The 24,713-nt window shown below is 42.1% G+C and overlaps 1 protein-coding gene across 3 annotated transcripts in view; it reads left to right on the forward strand.

Moving 5' to 3' along the window:
• Positions 1–24,713, forward strand: part of CDH8 (cadherin 8) — a 260,317-nt gene that overhangs the window by 105,303 nt on the left and 130,301 nt on the right. For all 3 annotated transcript variants that reach the window (XM_048515478.1, XM_048515479.1, XM_048515480.1), the window contains exon 4: positions 22,745–22,864. In XM_048515478.1, coding sequence (XP_048371435.1) covers positions 22,745–22,864 — 120 coding nt within the window. The remainder of the gene's footprint in view (positions 1–22,744; positions 22,865–24,713) is intronic.

Consider the following 24,713-nt stretch of genomic DNA (forward strand, 5'->3'; position numbering starts at 1 on the left):
GGTTGTGATATGACCTTAAATCCAGTTAAATATTTAGGTGTCTGAGGGACAGCACTCGGGCTGCCCAGTACACAGATCAGAGCCCCGTCTATGCCAATAAAGACTTGCTTCTCTCTAGATCAGACCCCCATGCTGCGCCTTACGCTTTGTTTACCTTGAACCAATTTTTGTTAATAAAATGGCTATGGCCAACTTTTTACCACACAGAAAGCATGTTGTACTCACATTTATTCATTGAATGGCTAGGAGGGCTTTAGTTACTTCCCTCAAGCAGCAAAAGGGCGGCTGCGACGTACCGCGGCTGCCATTGCTGTTGGGGAAGGGACAGCCTCTTTGGTGGCTGCTGCCTTCCCCCTTGCCTTGTGAGCACCCAATTGCTCACGAGGTTTCAGGCTTGCCATGCCGGACAAACACGGCAAGTCTTAAGGGCGCCGAGCAGTGACGCTGGGAGCCCTGATGTCACTGGGGAGGTGGGCCTAGGCAGCCTATATAAGGCTGGGCCCGGCCAACAACCTCCCCATTTGCCAGAGCACACTCATTTCCCACCCACCTCTCCATGTTTTGGCATTATGTTAATGCATGTTTGTTATGTTAGAGGGTTGGTGGATTGTGCATGGAGAACTGATCTTTAGCTTGGGATCAGCGGGCAAAATACCCGCTTTATTGGAACCTCCTTATGAGGTTTGGGGTGGAGCAAGCCAAGGGGTAACCTGCCCAGATGTGGGCTTCTATGGCTTGTGCCCCTGGCAGAAAAAGAGTCTTCAGGAAGTGGCAACTGCCCATCTGGAATCTCACAGCGTGTGATAATTTTTCATCAGCAGGCGTGCTGTAGAAAAATTAGGTGTCTGGGGGACAGCACTCCGGCTGCCCAGTACACAGATCAGACCCCCATGCTGCGCCTTATGCTTTGCTTTACCTTGAACCAATTTTTGTTAATAAAATGGCTATAGCCAACTTTTTACCACACACAAAATTACGTTGTATTCAAGCTTATTCATGGAAAGACCAGGGGGCTTTAGTTACTTCCCTCAAGCAGCAATATATTGCCAACATTGACTTACCTATTTCAAATGGTACTGATTCATTTAACAAAAAGAAATCCTGAAAAAAGGGGAGAGTCTGATAAACAAGCTTATGTGGAATCAGATTGAAAGTTTTACAAGGCAAGAAAAAAAGAGAGGAGGCCTAACAGTACTTAATGTTAAATTATATTATCAAGCAACTCATCTTGTTTGGATTGTCCAGGCCAGAGAATAATACAATTAGAATGACAGATTTAGTGGAAGGATTACATAATCATTTAGAAGAAGAAGAGTTTGGATTTATATCCCCCCTTTCTCTCCCGCAGGAGACTCAAAGGGACTTACAATCTCCTTGCCCTTCCCCCCTCACAACAAACACCCTGTGAGGTGGGTGGGGCTGAGAGAGCTCTGAGAAGCTGTGACTAGCCCAAGGTCACCCAGCTGGCGTGTGTGGGAGTGTACAGGCTAATCTGAATTCCCCAGATAAGCCTCCACAGCTCAGGCGGCAGAGCTGGGGATCAAACCCGGTTCCTCTAGATTAGATACACGAGCTCTTAACCTCCTACGCCACTGCTGCTCCTTTATGGACAGACAAATCAATGAGGTGAAAAAATATAGTGCAAAATGGAAGTCATGTAATCAAAGATGAATTGTTTAAAATTTGGGAAGTTACACAAAAAAAGAATTAGCCCTCTAATGTTTCTAGATATAATTGTAGCTGTGATTTGATTTTGGTTTCTTTTTTTCTGTTTTATTTCATTAATTTTTTTTTTAATGTAGACTTCAAGAAAATGAAGTCATTTTCTGTGTCACTTAAGGACATGTTCTTTCTGGTTTATTTTTCCCCATACCTGGATTCTGCGGGACAAAATACCAACTAGTGTCATTTGAAAAAGCATCATGTGAAGAGGCACTGTTGGTTATTTTGGACTTACATATCTATATATATTCTCTGAAGTTCATAGTGTCTTCAGCTATATACAATCAATACACAGATTATTTGGATAAGGTGAATATCTTGAAAGTCTATTTATGAAAGGTCACATTGACATTTTAGAGTTTCTGCCTTGACTTATGATTTGTTAAATGTTATTGCAGTTTTCCACTACTACTATTTGATGGGCATCTCTTAGCACCTCTAACCTATACAGATCTGCATTTTTGAAATCACATATTTATTGAATATACATCTGTAGGATAAGATAGGAATTGTAGGTATAACAATTATTTCAGACTTTTCATCCGTTTTGTTTTGAGCCAGATACCCTTCATTGGCTACGATACTGCCACTGCGCAAAGCAATTACGGAGTTCATGGATAATATAAATATCAGTGGCTCTTAGCTTAATTATAATTGCAAAATGGAGCCTCACTATTCAGAGGTACTCAACTTCTACCCCTGAGTGGTAGGGGGAAACCACAGGAGGTACTTTCCCCTCCATTTAGGGTTGCCTGCTCCAGTTTGGAAAATACCTGGAAATGTTGGAGGTGGTCCCTGAAGAGGGCAGGGTTTGGGGTGGGAAGGGACTTCAATGGGGTATAATGTCATAGGCTAACTACCTAAGCAGAATACCTGCATGTATTTTGCATACATGTTCAGCTTGGGTACAAACCAGAATCCTGAAAAATCCAGTGGGCAAGTCGTGCATGTCAAAGCTATACTATCATGCAAAATATGCTATGGAAATTGTCTCTGTGTGTCTACACATGGTTATGAGATTACTGGTATGCAGCATAAGCTTCAAGAATCCTTTAGAACCATATCTCAAAGCCATCTGTTACACTGACCTTTAATGATTCTTAATACTCCTTCGGAACCTTTTTCATTCTGTTTTACCAGTGGTGGACTGGAGTTCTGTCAAAGCAGAATTTCTCCTTCTTTTAGGCCAAGATACAATGGCTTCAGAATGCCCAACCTTTTCTTAAATGATGGTGTCTCTGTGTTGCAGCTGAACAGTAGGAGTCTTTAATTAATTTGGGTAGGAGTATGAGAGAACTAGAGCCAGTTTTAGACATTTGGATAATCTGGCTATTCTTCTGGTGTATTCTGCTTAGAGGACCATATGCCACAAAACATGTGATGTAATGTGTCACGTGGGCTTCCAGGTGAATGTCTATCTGTGTTTCGCCAACTGGTTTGCAGATGACTTTTTCAGCTTGAAATTAGGTTTGGTTGAAAAGCTTTTGGTCTCTCCACTATTTTGAAATTCTCATTGTTCTTTTTTTTAATGGTGTGCTTATTACATTTTTATGCCATTCTTTATGAAAGGAACTCATACGAGCATACATGGTTCTCTCTTCCTCCATTTGATCTTTACAGGACCTCTTGTGAATTAGATTAGACTGAAAGAAGCAGTGGGGAGGGACAAGAAAACCTGGTCCAAGATCACAGGAATTTTATGGCAGAACTGCAAATTGAAATAAAGTGTCCTTGATTGGTTCTCAAACTTCCTAATGCCGCGACCCTTTAGTACAGTTCCTCATGTTGTGGTGACCCCCAATCCTAACATTTATCCATTTTACTGATGGAGAACACTGATGCAGAGAGTCTTAGGCAACCTCTGTGAAAGGGTCGTTCGACCCCGAAGGGGTCCCGACCCCCAGGTTGAGAACCACATGTAGATCAACACTTTAACCACTGCATCGCACTGGCTTTCAATACATACAAAGTTTAAACCATTCTTCCTTCTAAATTAAAGGGGAACATTATAGGAAATATTGGGGTATAATGTTGTACATACAGTTATCCACTTGTACCTGAGGCATACATTGGATTGGATCCCAGTATCTTTTCTACTCATTCCTCTTCCTCCCCAAACTCCACTTCCATGCAATCTCCAATGATGTGTGGATTCAATGTATGGAATGCCAAGGCAAGCTAAAAGTAGGGTTTTTCCCCAGATTAACTGAAAGAAATTACACTTTAAAAAGTGAAATGGAAGAAAATTTTCAAGGTCTTTTTGCTCTAGCATTGCCACTTATCCTTCTCTGGCAGGAGATCTCCTGAAAATGCTCCTTATCCTCTGTCCCCTGTTTTGGAACAGGGAGAAACTCTAGGAATTTCAGATCCTTTGGGTTTTACTTTTTTGAAATTTCTCCAGTGTCAGGATATCACTTCTTGTTTTAGAACAGAAAATGATGTCTCAGAAATCTCCACCCCTAAATGTTCTTTTGGTCTTTGGCAATTCTATTTTACTCCCAAATTCAAGAAAGCAGCAGCATGTTTACTAGAAATGATTCAAAATCATTTTCTTGCTTCCACTTCTTTTGCTTTGATACCTATTGCATCCTTTCCCAACTCCCTCTTCCCCCCACCCTGGCTATTTTAGGAGAAACGCACACACATACACACAAGTTTCTGACTGTATTTTATTTGAAATAAAAGCTGGCATTTCCAAATTAAGATCTCCTTTGCCATCTTGCAAAATGCATATTTAGAATCAATTTGGAACCCGCAGTTGGGAGCTGATGGTCTGCCTCCATATGATAGCTCTTTGCATTGCTTAACGTTCAGTTCCATTCCTTTTGTCTGGCTTCTGCTGCATCTCTCCAAGGCTTAATGTTCCTCCATGAATACCGATAAGAAGCTTCCTGTGGAGCTGAAGTCAATAGTACTTTCTTACAAATCAGTCCTCAGAGGACAGCTGGCTGCAGGATTTGAAGTCACGCTGTCCCCTGGAGGGCACATGTTCACTTTTGCCATGTTTGCTGGTGGTGGACTTTGGGAAAGGCAGACAGTTTTCAAGTCTGCTCCGGTAAACTGGTTTCAAGATTCCTAGCTTAATCAACTCTTTTGAAAGGAAAAGCACAGCGAAAGCACAGTGTTCAGGACTGAAGTCTGAAGATAAAAAGAGAGCCACGCAGACAATTTTAGTTTTGCTATTGTTGTTCTGTATTTGTTGAAATGACATTTTTAATTTGTGTAGGTAAGGTGCTAGCTTAGCATATAGTGTTTACACACGCACACATACACCCATGATCACATCCTACTTAACAAACACTCAATCCATTTTTCATCTTTTGGGTTTGTAAAGCTGTCACCCAATGTTGCTACTCATTACTTGGAGAGATTCCAATTTTCTAACCTTAGCAGGCCCATATAAAACAGGATGCTCACTTGCTTTGTGTGAATAGTGATGAACTAGACAAGTACCGACTGTTTTTGAAACCTTTGTTATTATTAATATAATGTTGGTTTTCCCTCACTCAGTCACTGATTAACTCACTGGCTATCACAATTCTTATGGTAGTTCCAAATGAACTGCAGACCCAGTGTATGCTGACTGTTATGGGATAAATATTTTTAAAATTGACATTTTTTATATATTTGCATCAAAACGGGAGGCTCAAAACTGGGAAATGGAGATTAGTACTTTGACGCCTACACCCTACATGTATGTGTGCTTTATGTTTCTGCACTTTCACAAAAATAATCGAATGTAGCATTGTCTAGGAAATTCCAAAGAACAATGGTATCACATAGTTCATTTCATAGCATTCTACATCACAGGAGAGAGGCGGAATCTCAGATCTGCAAATTTAAGTGTTCTCTGTTGCAACAATTGGGTCAGCACAGAATTCGGTGTTGTAATCATTGACTTCCTTAATTTTCCAGTCTACACAGAAAAAATACAGGACACAAAGAAGTACAAAGATTTGGAAGTCCTGTGACATATAATTATGTCGTAATTATGTATCATGTAATTTCAACCACAAATGGTAGGGAAACTTTGGGTTGCCAGCCTCCAGGTGATTTGCTCCCATTGAGAAAATGGCAGTTTTGGAGGATAAACTCTGTGGCGTTATGCCTACAGGGACTGCTTCTTCCTCAGGCTCCACCCCAAATCTCCAGGAGTATGACAACAGTTGTAACCTACTTACACATCTGATATATGTCACACACATTATCCAAGGCAATTTGATGACTAAAATGTATGAAAAAAAGAAGCTTTCCTTGGAAACTCAGCACCTGAAGCATATCCTAAATAGTTGTTCCCAGAAAGCTAAAATTTGGTACACATACAGCCTAAGGCACAACTCTAAGAAAAAGGAATTGTTAGATTTCACAGCCAAACTAGGTCATGAAGTTTACCTCATAACAGCAGACAGTTTTCCTCTGCAGAGCAAGCAGGAACAGATAAGCAAGGCTTTGGAGAGGTAACCCAGAGCTAACCATAACCTCCCCTCCCTCATGTCATTGGGTAGCATAACATTTTAAGAGCTAGTACTATCAGTATAATAGGTGTAACAGTATGTAGCGGGTGTGTAAATAATTAAAAACAATAAATTAATCACTATCACTGCCAATTCGTAAATAGGCCAACAGAATTCCTGTTTCACTCTGTAGCCCTCTGTCCTGGGGGTCAAAAGTCTAATTGACACAATGTTGTTGTTTAGGCTTTATGGACCAATATGTTGGGGTCTCAGCCTTGTGCTCTCTTTGCCCGCCCCCCCATGATAGAAGGCAGAGTATTGGGTTTAGGAATGGGCCACTAACTGGTCACACAGGTTGGCACTGCAGAATGGATGATTTACAGTGCAATCCTATGCAGGCGTACTCCAGTCTAAGCCCACTGAAATAAATGGAGTTACACTGGAGTAACTTTTTTTAGAATTGCACCGTCACAGTAGTAACCAAGAAAGAACAAAATATAAGCTTCATTTGCTGGTGCACGTGGGTAGGTATCCATTCAATACTTGCCTTATTTCCCTGCGTGGACCCACCACAAACTAACTCCTTCAAACATTGCTGCATTTCATTTGCCATATTGTCCCAGTTCTGTATCAGTGCAGTGCATCAGTTGAGTGTCTAACAAGGACCTGGGGTGCCTTGCTCAGTTCCCCCATTGTGTCATCAAAATCACTGGGTGACTTGGAGCCAGTCACTCTCTATCAGCTAGAGTTTCAAATCTCCTGGTGAGGCATGGAAATACATGGAATTACAGCTGATCTCCAGGCAACAGTGATCAGTTTTTCTGGAGAAAATGGCTGCTTTGGAGCGTGGACTCTGTGGCATTAATCCATGCTGAGGTCCCACTCCTCCCATCCTGACCTCCCCAGGTTTTACCCTCAGCTTTCAAATTTTCCAACTTCAGGTTGGCAACCTTATGTGCCAGCATAATAGTACTCCAGGGATTGTTATTGAGATATTAAAAGTGGAGAAAAGGAGAGCAATGCTCTAAGATGCTCTTTTCTCTAAGGGAACTAATCTCTGCAGTACAGTAGCAAATCTGGAAGATCTCCAGTCAAGGGGTTGGCAAGCTAATCTGCAAAACAGTTATTTTTCTGGAGTACTTTATAAGCATTGGATCAGGGGTGGAGGAGCTCTTTGCTGTTATTGTGTCTTACCTTGAATCTGAATTTTTATACCAATATATTTTTGAAGGAATGAATAAGAGAGGCAAGTTATTTTTTCCATTTATATTCCCTCCTTTACTTTCTCTCCCTTCATTTTAAGCAACAGCCAAGCATTTTGTTTTTTTGTTTTTAAATCACAATTAGAGCACTACCAAAGGAAGTGAAATAGTGTGCAAACTTTAAAAATTCAACTCTTGAGTGGAACATCTAAATCTGCAGCTATGAATTGTAGTTAAGGGAGACTGCCGATTGCCTTCTTAATCCTGACAAATTGTGTCCTCTGAGGATCCGCACAACAGCACCTGCGGGCGATGTAACGGCTCCGTCTTCATAGTTGTAGGCAGAAAGAACTGTCATCCCCAACACCAAGAAGACAAAATTGTTCTTGCAACATCCTCTCGTATGAATTCTCTCATGAACTAAATCCATTTAGTAGGTACCAATACCGTTATTACAGGACGATGAACAAAATAGCCAGAGAACTAAAAGGAAAAGATTTTGGAGCAGGGAGGTTTTTTTTTTCCCCATTAAAAAATGCTGCATGAATAGTGAAGTTACAAATTTAAACAATTAGATAATTTGCCTTGAAACTGGCATTATGCAGCTTGCTAGATTTCACAAACATAATTCCAGAAGTCCTCATTATACGGTTTGTAAAGTGCTGAAGGCGGCTGCCAGTCTATTCTATTGTCTGTGTGCTGTGTGAAGAGACTTTTCTCCTTTGCATAATAAGTGCCTTCCAGATTTGAGAATCATGCATTTCCAGGCGCTATATTATATGTTGCTTATTAGCTATCCGTTTCAAGGCATCATGACAGAGAGAGAAAACTGGAGAACATGGCTACGGTTTGCTGAATGCTCCTTACTACTGAACCAGTACAAAGAAAGTTTTTTTTTAAACTCATCTGCCTCAACAGATGAACATTTTCAAAGTTGCTAAATCATTGCATTGAACAGCAAGAATTTAGGAATGAGGTCAGGATAGTCGTAACACCGTGTAATCGAACAGTTGCTTCCGAGCTTCCCTGAACTTGTTAGTTCTGTTGGCTTCTTTTGTTTGTTTAGATATGGACCTCAAGTGGCTTGCGCCATTGTTCATCCCTTTGTCCTCCATTTCATCTTAACTAATTGTGAGGTAGGTCAGCCTGAGAGTGAATAAGTAGTCCCATGTTACTCAGCTTTCCATGGCAGAGCAGGAATTCACACCTTGTCCTCCAAGATCCTAGTCCAGGGGTTCCCAACCTTCTTGAGCCTGTGGACATATTTGGAATTCTCACACAGAAAGGTGAGTGCAGCAACAAATGATTGCCACAAAATGGCTGCAACAAGAGGCAGAGCCAGCCACAAAATGATTGCCAAAGTTAAACTTCAGTTACAGTCTGCAATGATGCATTCCATTCTGTCACCTCAAGATTCCACAACCTCATCTGGCCCCGGGTGCTAAAGTTGATCTGGTCTAGCCTTCTGCTTTCAAGATTAATTTCTAACATGAAGGATGTGAAGGTGTTTCCCAGTGGTGTTTTCCCATCATCTGGTGTTCTCCTTCTATACAGGTAAATTCTCTTTAGCCAACAGAGAACCAGTGTGGTGTAGACATTAAGAACAGATGGACTTTAATTTGGAGAACTAGTTTTGATTCTCCACTCCTGCACATGATCAGTGAACTCAAATCTGGTGAACTTGATTTGTTTCATGCTCCTACACAGGAAGCTTGCTGAGTGACTTTAGGCTAGTCATAGTTCTTTCAGAACTTTCTCAGGCCATTTCTACCTGGGCCAAAAAAGCCAGTAAAACAACAGTAAAAACAGTGTTATGGGCAGGGAATTCACATGGCTGTTGCTGCAGAAACACTGCTGCAGCCATGCAACAACACTCCAGCGCCCCCACAACGGTGTATTCGAAAATTGCTTACCAAGCAAGTCTTTTCAACAACAGCACTCTGCAGCTGATGTCATTTGAAGTGCCTGCCAGGAATCGGTGCTGCAGAGCCCGCCCCCCACAATGGTGGCCCACAATGGCCAATCCTGGTGCTGAACGCCTGTGACGTCTACCCTGGGGGAAAAAACGCTGTTTGCAAAGTGCAGCCATGTGAAGCGCCTCAGTTCAGCCAATGCGCTATTTGTCCATGGAGTTCCAGCCCATGCGAACGCTCCATTGCTGCAGCATTGCCAGTAACACTGACGATACAACACTGTAATTGGCTGTGCAGAAAAGACTGGTAGTAACTAGTAGAAATGTCTATTAGTAACCAGGGCCAGCACTTCTTAGCTTATGAAATCTGAAAAGATCAGTCCAGCCTTGGTCATCCAGGTCAGGGAACTTACTTGGTAAATCTACAGTCAAAATGCAGTCAAAAAGAACAGCTACCATAAATCCAGTGAGTTGACCCAGATGAGGATCGCTCAAGTGACATTTATGCATTGAAGTGAGAGAGTTGTTTTGTTTTTTTTTGCAAATTCTTCCCTTGTTCTACAAACGTCCACTTTTGCCCAATGTTATTCCGTGTGTGTGTGTGTGTGTGTGTGTGTGTGTGTGTGTCATTGTTTCCCAAGGAACATCATTGAGGGACATTTTGGGCTGCGAAGTTATTGCGGAAGTGAGAAAGCCCTGTTCTGCTGATGGGAATCTCTTCAGTCCACAAAAATCCTCTGTGGGTACCAACCACCATGGTGGATCCTTTTCTTTGCTGGTTAAAAAGATCAGTTTGAACTAAATTTTGAAAATAAGATTGCATCATGATTTACCACACAAATGAAATGGAGAAGGGAATTTCAGACTAAGAGAACAGGATTGTGTGAACTCCCTGGGTATTTTTTTTTTAAACTTAGGTTCACAGCCCCCAATGAGTTGTTTTTGGATGGATCTAGAAGATCTGTGTTCAGATCCCAGCCTAGCCATAAAATTCAGTAGATGGCAGTGACTGAATCATTTCTCAAAATGACCTTCCTCACAAAGATATTATGAGGACAGTACAGGACCTTCTGTATAGGATCTGTATAGGTAAGTCTAGGATCTTCAGTATAGAATATCACCATGAGCTCTTTGGAGTAGAATAGTAATAATATAGCATGGAGCAGTGGTGTGTAATGTGTACCATCCCTTAGAGGATTCTTCTAAATGACAGTTTTAAAAATTCAAGCTTACCTTACTGTTGGTTTAGGATTTATTCTAAAATGTACTTTTGAGCCTTCAGGGAGCACTGTCGACAACCTCAAAGGATTCTTTGAGTCCTCTTGGGAGATCATGCCATTTTTTCCCCTCTTATAGTGAAGGGGGGGAAAGTTATCTTGCCTTGAACAGAAACTAAAGTATCCATGGTAAAGATCCCAATATTATACCTTATCTGGAACAAAATAAGGCCGCTTCTCCATTTCTCTAACGAGTGATTGAAACAGCTTCCGGCAGTACAATTCCCAAACATGCCCTTGGTGTAAAGAACGATAAACAATTTCCCTTCAGATTATCCATCTGTGTGGACAGCTAGGTACCAGAGTCTGGAAATCATTAGGTGGCACAACAACCACTGAAATTTTAATATTTATAACATTCTCGTTAAATTATGAAAGCTTTTTTCCCCTTTAGTGCCTTCTCCCCCACAAATGAATGCATATATATGCATATATATGCATTCATTTGTGAGGGGAAGGCACTAAAGAAAAAAATATATATAAGACAATCTGGTCCAGCTTGCTGACCCCTCTACTCATTAATAAAGAAGGTGTATTAGACCAACAAAAAAATCTTATCTTTTATACAATGATTCTTCTGCTATCTCTGAAATGGTAGCCAAGTACCTGTGTTATATCATTAAGTTGCAATCATGATTGTATTGCTCTGGGATCACTACTAATCTGTATTGTTTATTATGCCAACAAAAGGTTTGATGGTAACTAACTATTCGCATTCATAATCTCACACCATCTTTTAAAACTATTACACATTTATCTCAACACTGTATAACACCATTTATTTCAGCAATCCTTACACAAATACCCCTCTTAGGAAGGCCACTGTGATATTTCAGTGCAGGCAAGTGAGGCTGATAGAGGGCCTTTCCCCACTTCCCTTAAGCCCCGCGCTACTCGAGGAGAGTAGCGCGGGGTCCCTCGACACTCCCCACTGAGAGGGGCGGCGACAGCACAGCCGCCCCGAAGCTGCTGCTGTTGCGCCCCTCAACGCGCAGCATCCCAGGCGCTCTTCTTAACAGCGCCTTTTGATGGCCCCGGGCAGAGCGCGGGGTCATGGGGATGGCCGGGCGCGCCTGGGATGCTGCACGCTGAGAGCAGCGCGCGGCATAGAGGGGAACTACGAGAGTGGGGAAAGGCCCAGAGAGTGATATGCCAAGGGATGGCTGTTCAGTTTGTGGTGAAAATGGTTTTGCTTCTTTTTTTTAAAGGAACCTCTCAACTCATATCAGAGTTCCTCCTAAGTCACCATGTCTTTCAGCAGTGGCATTCAGAGGCCTTTTGAATTCTGAATAAACAGTCTTTCTCCAGTTTTAGTCTCTTGCACCAGGCATGAAAAACCAGGCATTCCTTAGCTCTTGTAGCTAACAGCCATTGAGAGATCTTTTATCTGATATACCATGGATTCTCTAGAGCTCTAAAACATCTGTGAATTAAAACATTTTCCAATCACTTTGATGCTTAGACAACAACAATGTGAACATTTCTGGATATTCAAGGTAATGGTAGCTTATATGTCAACAAATTATACCAGTTTTTATGAGATTATTGTAGTGTTATTCAAAGAAATACAGTTACCATGACAACAAATATCATTCTAAGATTATGAGAGAAGGACAGCTAGGTAAATGTTTCATTTTTGAAATAAAGCTTATCAGTCCTAGAGCAGAGGTCAGTTGACATCAGACTTGTGAGGTCTTCTTCTTTTTTCTTTCTTTTATTACAGGAATCCTCATGGTTCATCAGTGTGCTTTAAATATACAAATCCAGAATGCATACTCCAGATTGTTGAACTGTTGAGGCATATCCAAGTTGCATAGAATTAGAGATATTACTGACTTTGTGTCTACTCTGGGTCAGTTCTGAGCTTTGGGTTGAAAAGCGGTATATAAAGATTCCAATACATAAATAAAATAAATTGCTGGGTTTCTCAAAACTGAGCAAAAGACTGCAATCATCTATTTCCTGACCCAACCCACAAAATTTTGTAGTAAACTGGATGTTAAAATCACCACCTATTATTGCTTTAAAATGGTATATAAGATATTAATTGATTAATGATATCACAAAATGGTGTATGATAAAATGTGACAAAAGCAGATGGAGAAACTAACAGAGAAAGCAGGTGAAATTGAAATACTTGTGACAAATATGTATGAAAACAAAAGTAAGACTGCCGGAGCGAGTATGGTGGCGAACGCGCGACGAGGAATCAAGACACTCATTTAGAAAGCTTATGAAAACCTATGAGAGTGCAGTGAAGGAGGCAAAAAGAATGTTTTTTGCCACTACCATTGCCACTGCAAGCTCACACCCGGCACAATTGTTTAGGTAATTCAGACACTTATAACTTTGAATACAGATCCCAAATCTCAGGGATTGGCATTTAGCTGTGAGGCTTTTGCTAGCTTTTTCATAGATAAAATCTTATCTCTCCGCCGTGACCTTCCTGCCACATTTAATACAGTAAATGAAATAGAGGCCCATTGCCTGTCTTCTGGTCCTTGTTTAGACCAATTCAGACCTCTTGACCAAAGTGAAGTTGACAGGATTCTGGCTGCTACTTGATCCACTACTTGTCCCCTTGACTGTGCCCATCCTGGCTGGTGAAGGCCAGTGAGGAAGTGCTACGGGACTCCCTGTTGAAAATTATCAACTTATTCCTTGAGCAAGCAGTATTTCCAGGGTGGTTAAAAGAGGCAGTAGTGCACCCATTCTTAAAATGGCCATCCTTAGTTCCTTTGGATCTGGCCAGTTACTGTCCAGCTTCGAATTTATTGTTCCTGGGTAAGGTAATTGAGAAAGTGGTTGCAAAACAGCTACAGATTTTCCTGGATGATCCAAAAGTGTTGGATCCCTACCAGTCTGGTTTCTGTGTTGGTCATGGCCATGCTACTTGCCATTGTGGATGAGTTCTAGCTCCAATTGGATCGAAGTGGGACTGCACTGCTGGTAGTATTAGATCTTAGTGCAGCATTTGATGCAGTAGACCATGAACCTCTGGTCCACTTCCTCGCCGATGCTGGAGACAGCCATGCACTAGATGACCTCTTTCCTCCAGGGCCAGGGACTGCAGGTGATACCTGGAGGGAATGTATCCAAGCAACACCCCATCAGGTGTGTGGTGCTGCAGGGAGCCATAGTTTTCCCAATGCTATTTAACATCTTAATGCGACCCCTGGCCCAGTTGTTATGGAGCTACAGTTTACATTGCCATCAGTACATTGATGACACCCAACTCATCCTTACAATGGAGGGTCAGCCAGACTCTGCCCCTGATGCTCTCCAGCATTGTTTAGAAGCTGTGGCTGGCTGGTTGAAAACAAACAGACTGAAACTTAATCCAGCAACCCGATTTGGCTGGGTCGGCGGGAGGGGCTAAGGAACTTCCAACTGCCAGCCTTAGATTGTGTGGCCCTACATCTGGCCTCATCAGTGAAGTCTTGGCATGACCTTGGACTCTACCTTTTTGTTGGAGGACCAGGTCACAAGAACAGCCCAGACTGTGTTTTTCTACCTTCACCAGGCTAGGCAGTTGTTGCCTTACCGCTCCCAGTCTGACCTCACAGCAGTCATCCATGCGATGGTCACCTCCAGGCTAGATCAATGCAACTCGCTCTATTCTGGCCTACCTTTGTTGCTGATCCGGAAATTAAAACTCATTCAAAATGCAGCTGTGAGGCTGCTTACAGGAGCAGCCAGCAGGGACCATATAACACCAGTCCTGGAATATCTACACTGGCTGCCCGTTGAATACCAGATCATCTTCAAAGTCGTGGTGTCAACCTATAAGGCCATAAGGTTATAAGGCTATGAGGTCTTGGACCCACATACTTGCAGGACTGCATCTCCCAATATCACCCTCAGAGACCTCTCCGCTCAGCGGTGGTGGTCCCAGGCCCAGGGGATATCTGGCTGATTATAACAAGGGCCTGGTGGAACATGCTGCTGGTGGACCATCAGGGCCCTACAGAGCCTGACCCAATTCCAGAGGGCCTGTAAAACAGAGCTATTCCACCAGGCCTTTCCATCAAAACATCCAGATGCTTTCCAATTATGGTATCTCCCCTGAGCCTCCCATGGGAGAAACAATATGTTTCACCATTTGGGGTTTTTCGTTGGATTTCTGTAAATGGTTTTATGATTTGTTTTTATCAATTGTAATTTTTAGGTTTTAATGAATCTTATGTATCATTTTAGACTTTATGCCATTGTAAACCGCCCTGAGCCCTTTGGGGATAGGGTGGTGTATAAATATAATAAATACATAAATATACATTATATAGTAATGAAATAAACTTTGCTCCATGGAGAAATATGATCCCCACCATTAACCAGCACAGCTTTAAACCCATTTAAATCAGCAGGCTTAGAAGGGTATACTTTGGGGGGGAGGGGTTGCCCTATGAGATGATGATTTCCTGATATAAAATAGTAAAAAAAATGTGACTGCAAAATTGGGAAGCCACTGCCCCACCTTCCCCTAATAAGTTCACTCTTCTTCGGTGCAATGCAGACACAAAAATAAAGTCCTAGAAATCAAATTCACCACCAATGAGGAATTTGAAAGCATCCCTGCTGTAAATCCATCAATAGACGAAAAGACTGGAGTTGTAGATTTTAATCCCTGGGAATCTCCAGGAGGAGAGAGACTGGTGGAGAGAGACATGTTTTATCTATGCAAATAGATTATTTATGCCCAGCCGAGGAGGACTTTTGGTCTCCTAATGAACATTTCTATGTACCGGAGATTTGGCAGTGGATAAAAATGGAACGGGGCAGGGGGACTGAAAAGCACTCTGGGAAACAGAGACAGCACTGTCCCTCTGGCCTATTGTATGGCCACACTTTTTTATTATTATTTCCCAGGCATTACAATCTTTCAACAAAATGGTTTCTTCATTGAATATGGATGCATGTAAATTTCAGATGCTGCGAGCACAGTCCTTGAGGGTATACAAGTTTAATTTTTTCCGATACACACATTTCGGCAGCCTGCTGCAATCCTTGCTTTTCTTTCTCTCAAGGGTGCTGTGTGCATTTTTCTTCCTGAGTAATGTGAAGATTCGGCACCCTGACTTACACATAAAAAACACAGCCTAAGCAACAGAACAACACTACCCGAGCACACATATCTTCGTTGTGTGAAGGATTTTAATCTAGTTTGTCAGCAAACAGAAACATATTATTTATGGATGCCTCCTGTACGCACACACCAACTTTTATTGTTATCTTTGTCGAACCATTGTTAGCATTCCAAAAAAAGAACAGCTCCTGAAGAGAACGAAACAATGAACCTCAATATTTAAATCACTATTGCAGGCATTCATTAATTAAAATCTGCTGAACCTCTTTGCAGACTGCATTTAATCACAGTGTGATTAGCATTATAGAAATGTGTCTTGAGGAAAGATACAGGAGAACATGCAAAAAAATAAAAACCTCTCCCATACACATGTCTCCAAAATGTGTTGTTACATAAGGTAGCATTTGGTGTGCCTCAAAGGAGCAGACACAATTAGGATGTTGTGGAAGCAACTTTTGGGAAATCGCTTATATTATAATAATCAGTACCAATAGCATCTTAGGTTGCAATAAGAACTTTGCACGTAACTCCCACCTCCTCAAAAAGCATCAGAGCTGCTGTGTGCATGTGTGTATGTAAACTAGACTTCAGTCTGTGGTGGCCAAACCCTGCAACCACAACCCTGATCCCCTGCCCTCAAAAAAAAAGAGGAGTGTAAGAACAAATGACTGAAAAATTACCTTCATAGTGATCCTCTAGGTATTTTCCCCTCAAGGCGATTCTTAGAGCATTATCTGGAAGTAAAATCACAACTTCCTCATACTCCATCCAACCTGGGAATCGATATCAAAATTTCTTGGCATTTGTCAGATCAATACTGGAAACCCTACTGAGTGCAAAGTAGCTTCTCTGTTTTTCCTTCAAGGTGTTTATGGGAGGGAGCTCACACGGGTCTTGTGTTTTGTTGTGGAGGCTGTTGCCTCTTGGCTTACACTGGAGTTCACCATTAGTAACGGTTCTCTTTGATTTGGAAGCAATCTAAAAGATTTGGTGTAAAAATTCCTGGTGTCTGCTGACTGTTGGCTGCAGAGCAGGACTGAAGGGTGAACTGGAAGCAGAATAGATAAGCTTGCCTCCAACACATCATAGCTCAGAGAATACTACAGCACATGTAGTCTCTTGCTAAATACATTTGCTGTGAGGAAGACGTAAACTCAGTCCAAAATCAACAACAACAAAAAAACAGGCATTCTTCTTGGTTGTTTTGTTCTCCAGAACAAATGAATTTTAAAAGCAATAGTGCTAGTCAACAACATTGCAAGGAATTTGTTCCAGTTTTTTTTTTGAAACAACAACAACAACAACATATGCTCATATCAACTGGTTTTCACTGTCTGAGGCGTGGTGATGACAATAGCTTAGACGGCTTTTAAAAAAGCTTAGACTAAGTCACCGAGTATATTGGGGCTGGATCCAGCTTTCTCAGTCAATCTCTCCTAATTCCTTTACTATAGCCCCAGTCCTACATTTGGGTACATAAAACTTGTTTTACATTCTACAAATGGCAGCCTTCAGGTTTCAGTCCTGGTTGTAAAAAAGTCCACTACACGAGTATGGTGTGGGATTATTAAAACAAGGCCAGGTGCAGATTACCATAAGTCCTTGGACATTGGCTGTCCATGGATCTATCCATCATGACTTCTCCCCCCACCCCTCGCCCAGCTGAAGCCACCATTGATTGCCTTGTACTGAATCACACTATTGATCTATCAAAGTTATTATTGTCTGCCCTGACAGTGGTTTTCGGACCTCTTCTGCTCCTTGATCATTTTAACTGGAGATATCAGGGATCGAACCAGGGAACTTCTGCATTTCCAGCTGGATGCTCTACTATTGAGCCATTCTTAAAGTGCAAAGATACTTCTCTTGCATAACAACTGCCTTCCTCCCCATTTTTATCTTCCTTCTGACTTCTTCAGTTAGCACTACTCGAGGAGACAAGGGATGACTTTTTTTACAAATTCATGTTATCTCCATTGGTGCCACAACATGTTAAAAAAATAGATTGAAAAAAATTATTTGCTGCTCATTTGCAGTCATTTCTGGGCCAGTTGAGAAGGGTGTCTGAAGGAAGCAGCTGGACAGCATTTGCTGTATCTCCTTCTGGATTCTTCTACCTTTGGACAATGGGTGATCAACCTGGAATCTGCAGTCTAGAGTAGGTTCACTGCTAGGTGGACCCAATTCAAGCTGTATTATGAGGTGATGGGAGAAATTATCTCAGGACAACTACCACCTTCTTTGTAGGTTGCAGGACTAGGGTTATTGAGGGGAAAGTGCTCTGGTTTAGTTCTAACTATGGCTGATTCCGCTCGGGCCAAAAACAGCAGTGTGAAAATGGTGTGAAAACAGTATAAACCCCTTTACACTGTTTTAAACCCTTTTACACTGTTTTCACACCGTTTTCACTTCTGTTTTTGGCCCATGCGGAATCAGCCCATGATAATTAGTGCATTCTGCTCCAGTACTGATGCTTCTTTGACTCGTTGTTCCCTTACCTTTTTAGCATCTGCTTTCCTCTTCATTTTACATCACTCAATTTCTGTCATTTTATCCCCTTTTCTCCTCCTCTAGAATGTTGCCTTGTTCAGCTGCCTCAAGGATCAATCCTGCTTTGAAATCATGTGGCTATTTATTTATTTAGGTGGCATTGCCCTATTTTCTCCATGACAGAGACCCAAAGCAGTCTGCAAATAACTAAGTAAACAAGAAACAAACAGGGTACAAACAAACAAAAAAACAGAACAAAAGCATCCAGTTAGATTCCAAATGCTGGTGCCAGTTCAAAGGCTGTACCAAGAGGCTGTAGAAATTGTCCAGGTTTTGAATGCCTGCAAACTGGAAAGAGACAAAAAAATCATATTTTTTGCACAACTGGTAGGATATCCTGTCCAACAATTCCTCTTCCTGTTGCAACCTCAAAGTCTTGCCTCCAGAGTGTGTGTGTGTGTGTGTGTGTGTGTGTGTGTGTGTGTGTGCGCGCGCGCACACATAAGCATATTTGGCAAAGTGGATGAGGAAAAGACACTGTAAGCTTATTCTGAGTCACACTCTCACGTCAAAAGTAGTGTAGCCTCGTTTGTGTGGCTTTGAGCAAATCACTCACTTGATTTTCATGCATAAAACAGGGATGATGGATATGTTATTTGCCAGTTGTTGTCAGGCAGTACCCAGCAAGCTTTATACTGAAGAGCATTTCACTGAACATGCCTGGGTTTCCCCATAGCATCTGTAAATTGTAAATTGGGTTGTCACTGTGGGGAAAGAAGCGATGTTGGTAAGTTAAGTTGGGACCAAATTAGACATGATGTTATCCACACATCCGGCATGTGGACAGTGCTGGTTTAAAGCAATTTAAAAACACTGGTCCACAACGCATCAGGCTGAGGTGCTCTTGATTTCCCTTTCATACTTTTTCAAGTGCTGAAACAGTCATGGGGAGGTGCAGCCTTTTTGGCACTTGATGTGGGGGGGGGGAGAGAACATCAGCCTGCCATGCTGCAAGTCTGATCATGGTCATGCCTTTGCATCATTTTAAAATCTCTTTAAAATGGTGGTGGCATTCACCAGTTGGATCCATGGATGTTGTCATGTCCAGTTTGGCCCTTTGACTGCACGTGGAATCAGGATTTCCAATCCCATCTAGTTAAAGTCCTCCTTATGAGACATTGGGTCAGTTAGTCTGTATCAAACTTGGTCTCCCATCTGTAAAATTAAAATAAAAAAGACTTCCAGTGCAAGAACACTGAGTGAGAATTCAGTACAACTTGGCTAAATAGCACTTATGCGAAGAGTTCTTTTTAAAATATTTTCTCCCCATAGGAGTGAGATTGAATCTCTCATCATTTCTGTTTCAGCCTAAAAATATCTGTTTTAAATTCCCTTTTCCCTTCTGGCATTGAACCTGTGATTCTTTATGAAGGTGCTGTTTTCTGTTCACGCAAACTGAATTTTTCCCCCATAAAATATGTTTTTTCAATGTTATTTGTGCATATTATATACACAGAGAACATACACAAAACCAACAAATCCACAAAAAGCAACAGTAAAAAGTGGCAGACAGAACTCGTGGGGTGGGGAGAATAGAAACAAGCACAAAAAAAAAGAAAGAAATGTAATGGGGAACATTTACTCATTCCTAGTTTTCCCTAAAAGAGAAGACTGAAGAAACATCAGAAATGGGAAATGAGCAAGAAATCTGCAATATTTCAGAATCTGTTGCATTTTCCAGTCTTGGTGCTCAGCCTTCAATGGAACAGTTTGGCCATATCTTGTGAATTAAATATGACACCCCAAAGTGAAATATACCTGTTTTGGTTGGCTATAAGAATGAATATAAATTAATACGAAATTGGCTACACTTCATTGGGACTCACTGTCTAATATGATCAAATGTTATATTTAATTGTTGCATGTCTGTGGTGAAATCTGATCAGATGTAGTAGCAATGAGATACGGTAGTTTCAAATCACAGCCATTATCCTAACACTCTATGACACTTTTTCAGCTTCGCTGCTGTGATATGAAGATAGTGAAACCTTCCTACTTTGCACAGTTGTTGGAATGCATACAACCATACAATTCAGAGGTTGAAAGTGCTATAATGATATTATGATAAGTGTGAGATACAATGATGATAGTTGTATATTTATTTACTTAGAATATCATTCTGCCACCTCTTCAGAGAATCTGTGGCCCTTTCCACACGGGCCATTAACAGCGCCCTGGGGACGGCAAAAATGCCGTCCCCAGGGAGCTGTTCGCACAGGGGGCACAGCTGCTGCGAAGCCGCCGTTTTCCGACCTCGAAGGCGCCCTCCCTCCCCCTGTTAACTGTTGACCTACTGTCGCTGCGGCTGTCCAGCGCGTCGCCGAGGCCTGGGGACATGCCCCCCCTGCCCTGCGACGCTGGAGTGGTCAAGCAGGGCAGGAAGGCGTGTCCCCAGGCCTCGGGGACATGCCGGACGGCCGCAGTGACGGTAGGTTGACTGGGCGATGGCGCTCCGCGGCGCGTCTTCCCGGTTGTTTCTGGGACCGTTCTGCAAACAGTCCCAGGGAGGTTGGGTTGGCGTCATGTACGCTGACCCAACCCCAATCGTGGCCGTGCGGAAACGGCCTGTGAGAGGAGGTGCCAGCTCCCCTCTGGTGGAAGAAATTGGAGTACAGGAACCAGGAATCAGGAAATTGGAGGAACCAGGAATCAGAAAATTGGGGGACAGGACAGGAATCACTGTCACACCAGTGCATGACATGACTTCCGCCATGAAACTGGAAGTGACATCATTTGGTTGGGACAACCATCAAGAGTATCACACTAATACAATGATCTCACATCCATTTTCATACCAGTAGACTCCTCTATCCTATTTTTTGCCCTCTGCCTTTTTGAGCAACAGTGAGGAAATGAGATTCAGGGTCAGCAGCCAATCCTATAGTGATGTTTTACAAAACAAAGCATCATAAGAATATTACAAAGTTGTTAACATGAGAAAGGTTAACATTAAAAACTGGACCAGATCAGAAGAACACTGGTAGGACATCTGTTTAGAATGGAGAAGGTCTAGGGTCCAATCACTGCCATCTCCAGTGAAGTCAGTTAATCTTTTTCAAACTAACCAACTTCAGAATTAGACAATCTGGTCAGCATGTGGAAGGTCCTAGGTTAAATTCCCAGCATCTACTTTTTGAAGGACCTGGCAGCGGGTGACATAAATAGCTGAGACCCTAGAAAACTACTGTGAGCCAAAGTGGACAAAACTGACCTGGAGAAACAAACTCAGTATAAGTCACTTCATATATTCATGCCATGGTGATGTTACTGGGCCTATTAAAATGTTTGACACACCAAGCAACTACTGGAGTTTGCTGTGTGGCCATCTCAACTGCTCAGCAGTTTTTGTTTGTTTCTGAACAATTTGCCATTAAATTGGGTGGTGCTATCAGAATCTGGAAGGAGGAAATAACAATAAGAAAATGTTTCACTGAAAATGCTTCCATCCCTAGAAAGATGTCATGTCTCAGTTCTAGCCTATGCATACCTGTATGGAGTTTTCCCTACTCTAAGCACGCTTCATTACTCTGAGGACATAACCCTTCATTTTGCCCTTCGCTCTGCCCGTTGCCTTTATTGCATTGGAATTTTGTTAATTAACGTCATCATTCATTTTCTAACATGCAAATCAAAAAGGATATGCCTGCAGCGAGGCCAGGGGAGAGTGTTTGGATTTGATTTGACTTAGCTTTCTGTGCAATCGCAGGCTCAAGAGTGTTCTGATAAGGTAAAACGGTGTATGGGCTTTGTGGGCCTTTTTTGAAAGCTGGGTAGCATAAAGTGAACAAGAAATGGGGCATTGCAAAGACATTTCAGAGACAATAGGTGATACTCAGATTCTGGCAACCACTACTTTCAACTGTGATTGTAGCTGGGAATCAAAGAAAGAAAATGTATCACTTTCAAGCCATAGATTTTCTAGGCGTCGTTTGGAAGGTCACCAAGTTCTTTGAAATGTACTGTTGTGAAACTTAAATGAAATATATAATATTGTATTATTCATCTGGAATTTTCTGTCCCTTTGATATGAGTCCTTTGGAAACCTTTGATGTCTGCATAATTCTAATGGGTAGTTTTGTTCCCACTTTTTGCAAAGGTACTTCAAACAATATCACTGTTTCACAAGTGTCTTCTTTCCCAGAAATTCCTCCCTGATGGTATATTTCTGCTTGGAGGTATCTAAGAAAAGAATGTAGAGTTCCCGGCTTACCTGGAATAACAAGAGACCTCCCGTTGATGTCTCCTGGCCCCCCACTGCTGCTTGAATGAGTGGGGGGGATATGAAGGGAAGTGAGGTCAGTTGATATTACAATAGAATTTTGGAGAAGACCTTCAGAAGACATTGCCTGCCTCAGCATTGTGACACTCATATTCCTTGGTGGTCTCCATCCAACTACTGATTATAGCTGACTCTACTTAGCTTTGACCAATTCAGACTAGGCTAAGAGTTATCCAGGTCAGGGTGGAGAGAGTGATGTAGCGAGAAAAGTCTTCCTAGACAAATCATAGACTTCACTAAATATTATTCTTTCTGTTTACATTAGGTACTTACGTTACTAAAGTGACGGCCACTGATGCAGATGATCCTGTTTACGGAAACAGTGCCAAGCTGGTGTATAGCATCTTGGAGGGACAGCCTTACTTTTCTGTGGAACCACATACAGGTGAGTGCTTTTGAATGCTGACTTGCCCCAGGATGTGTGATGCGGGAGAAAAAAAACCCACTTCATTTTGAATGTTGCTTCACTGGCTGCCTTTAAACATTATGCGTAGGTCGGTGGCTGTCAACATTAGTCAATCTGCAGCACATAAGTATCTGACTCATTTCCCACTGCTGCATGAAGCGTCTTGACTAAGTACAAAGGGAAAAAAAGTCTGCTTGCTAAAGCTGTTGAGGCAACTAATATATCAGAAAAGGCCTTGTCTAAAGCTCACAGTTGCCAGTAGAAACATTCAGACAATCTAAATAGCCTGTGTGTGGATCTTCCAGACAGAAGTCAAACTTTTTTTGCTAATATTATCATTCAGTTTCTTGTAAATGTTATTCCTTACATGATTCATATGCTCTCCAGCTGTTGGCATGAATGTCAAAAACCAAAACGCTGTCCATGAAAAGGACTGAATGCTACTTTCGCTCCTGTCAATATGTACCGGCATCATGTTGTATGAACATGTACCTTGCATTTACAATCATCAATACATGTGAATGCAAATCCTGAGAAATCCAGTGGTTTGTTCATATGTGCTAAGCTGTACAGGCATATTAATAGTGTGTATTACAGGCAGGCATTCACCAAAAGCCAGACACCCCCTTCCCCTGAAAAATACCTTATCAGTATTTTTCAGGGGAGTGGGTTCGCCTCGAAAAGACAGCAGCTTAAAGAGATCCAAACAGCTGATCCTGAATTTTTTCAGCATGATTTGGGTCACATGGACCTGCCACCACTGCTGCTCAGTGGCATATCTGCCTAAGGACAAGGGGTACCCCTTGTCCCCGGGCCACTCTTCTGGTCACGTGGGGGGGGGGGCGCAAAATCCGTCCTCCACTTGACTAGGAAGTCCTGCTGGGGGAGTCTGGGGGGGGAGGTGGGCACCCTAAACCTTGCCCAAGTCCATGGTGACATGGGCGGGGTCAAGGGCAGTGGGGGCGGAGCCAAGGTGGGCGGGGAAAGGGCAGAGCCTAGGGGGCGTCCTGGAGACAATTTGTCTCCGGGCCCCATTTACTCCTGGTACGCCTCTGCTGCTGCTATCTCCCATTTCCGACAGCCCACTTTTGAGCTCTGTGCCTGTGTTCTGCCTCCCAGCTTCTCATGGAGCTGGGAGGCATCAGGATCTTTTAAGGTTTGGGTTTAATTAACCCAGAAATTTTTGAACAACCTAAAAAATCCTATAGCAGGAATCAACTGTTTTGAATTTTTTGGGGGACTATTAAATCTGAACCTGAAAAAATAACGATTAAAAAAGGTTCCCACGCCTAATTTTCATTACCTCAATCGCACAACATGGTATCAGCATACATTAGGAAGACTGTATGTTCTCCCATAATATCTAGTTGGTTGGCTTCCAGTATATGTGATTGCAGTGACTGGAAAAAATCTAAGCTGTCTGTACCAACTCAATAGTGAAGAATAATGGGTAAGTCTGTGTTTAAACAAGGTGGGTGGTTATTTAGGACGGGACCTTTTTGTGATGGTGTCTCTCCCCTGGAAAACTTCCCCTGTCATTATTTGTTGCATGTGTTTTAACCTATCTAGTTGTGGATGTCAAGTGAAAACTTTCTTATTCTGCCCTGTTATTCAGCCAGGTTATTTGCTAAATTCCTGCTCTTATGGTGGACATTGTCCCACAGTTTTGATGATGCCTCTTAATAAGTAATGTATGATCTTAATGTTGTTGCTAGCTGTGGCTTTAGTTAATAATGCTGTTATTGTGTTTTAAATCATATTGTAGGGATTGAGTGTGGCCTCAGAGGTCACTAGGCTAAGACTTTTGCAGGTTATAGGGTTTTCATAA

The sequence above is a fragment of the Sphaerodactylus townsendi genome, linkage group LG14 (genome assembly GCF_021028975.2).
Source record: "Sphaerodactylus townsendi isolate TG3544 linkage group LG14, MPM_Stown_v2.3, whole genome shotgun sequence".
In the NCBI taxonomy this organism is placed as follows: Eukaryota; Metazoa; Chordata; class Lepidosauria; order Squamata; family Sphaerodactylidae; genus Sphaerodactylus; species Sphaerodactylus townsendi.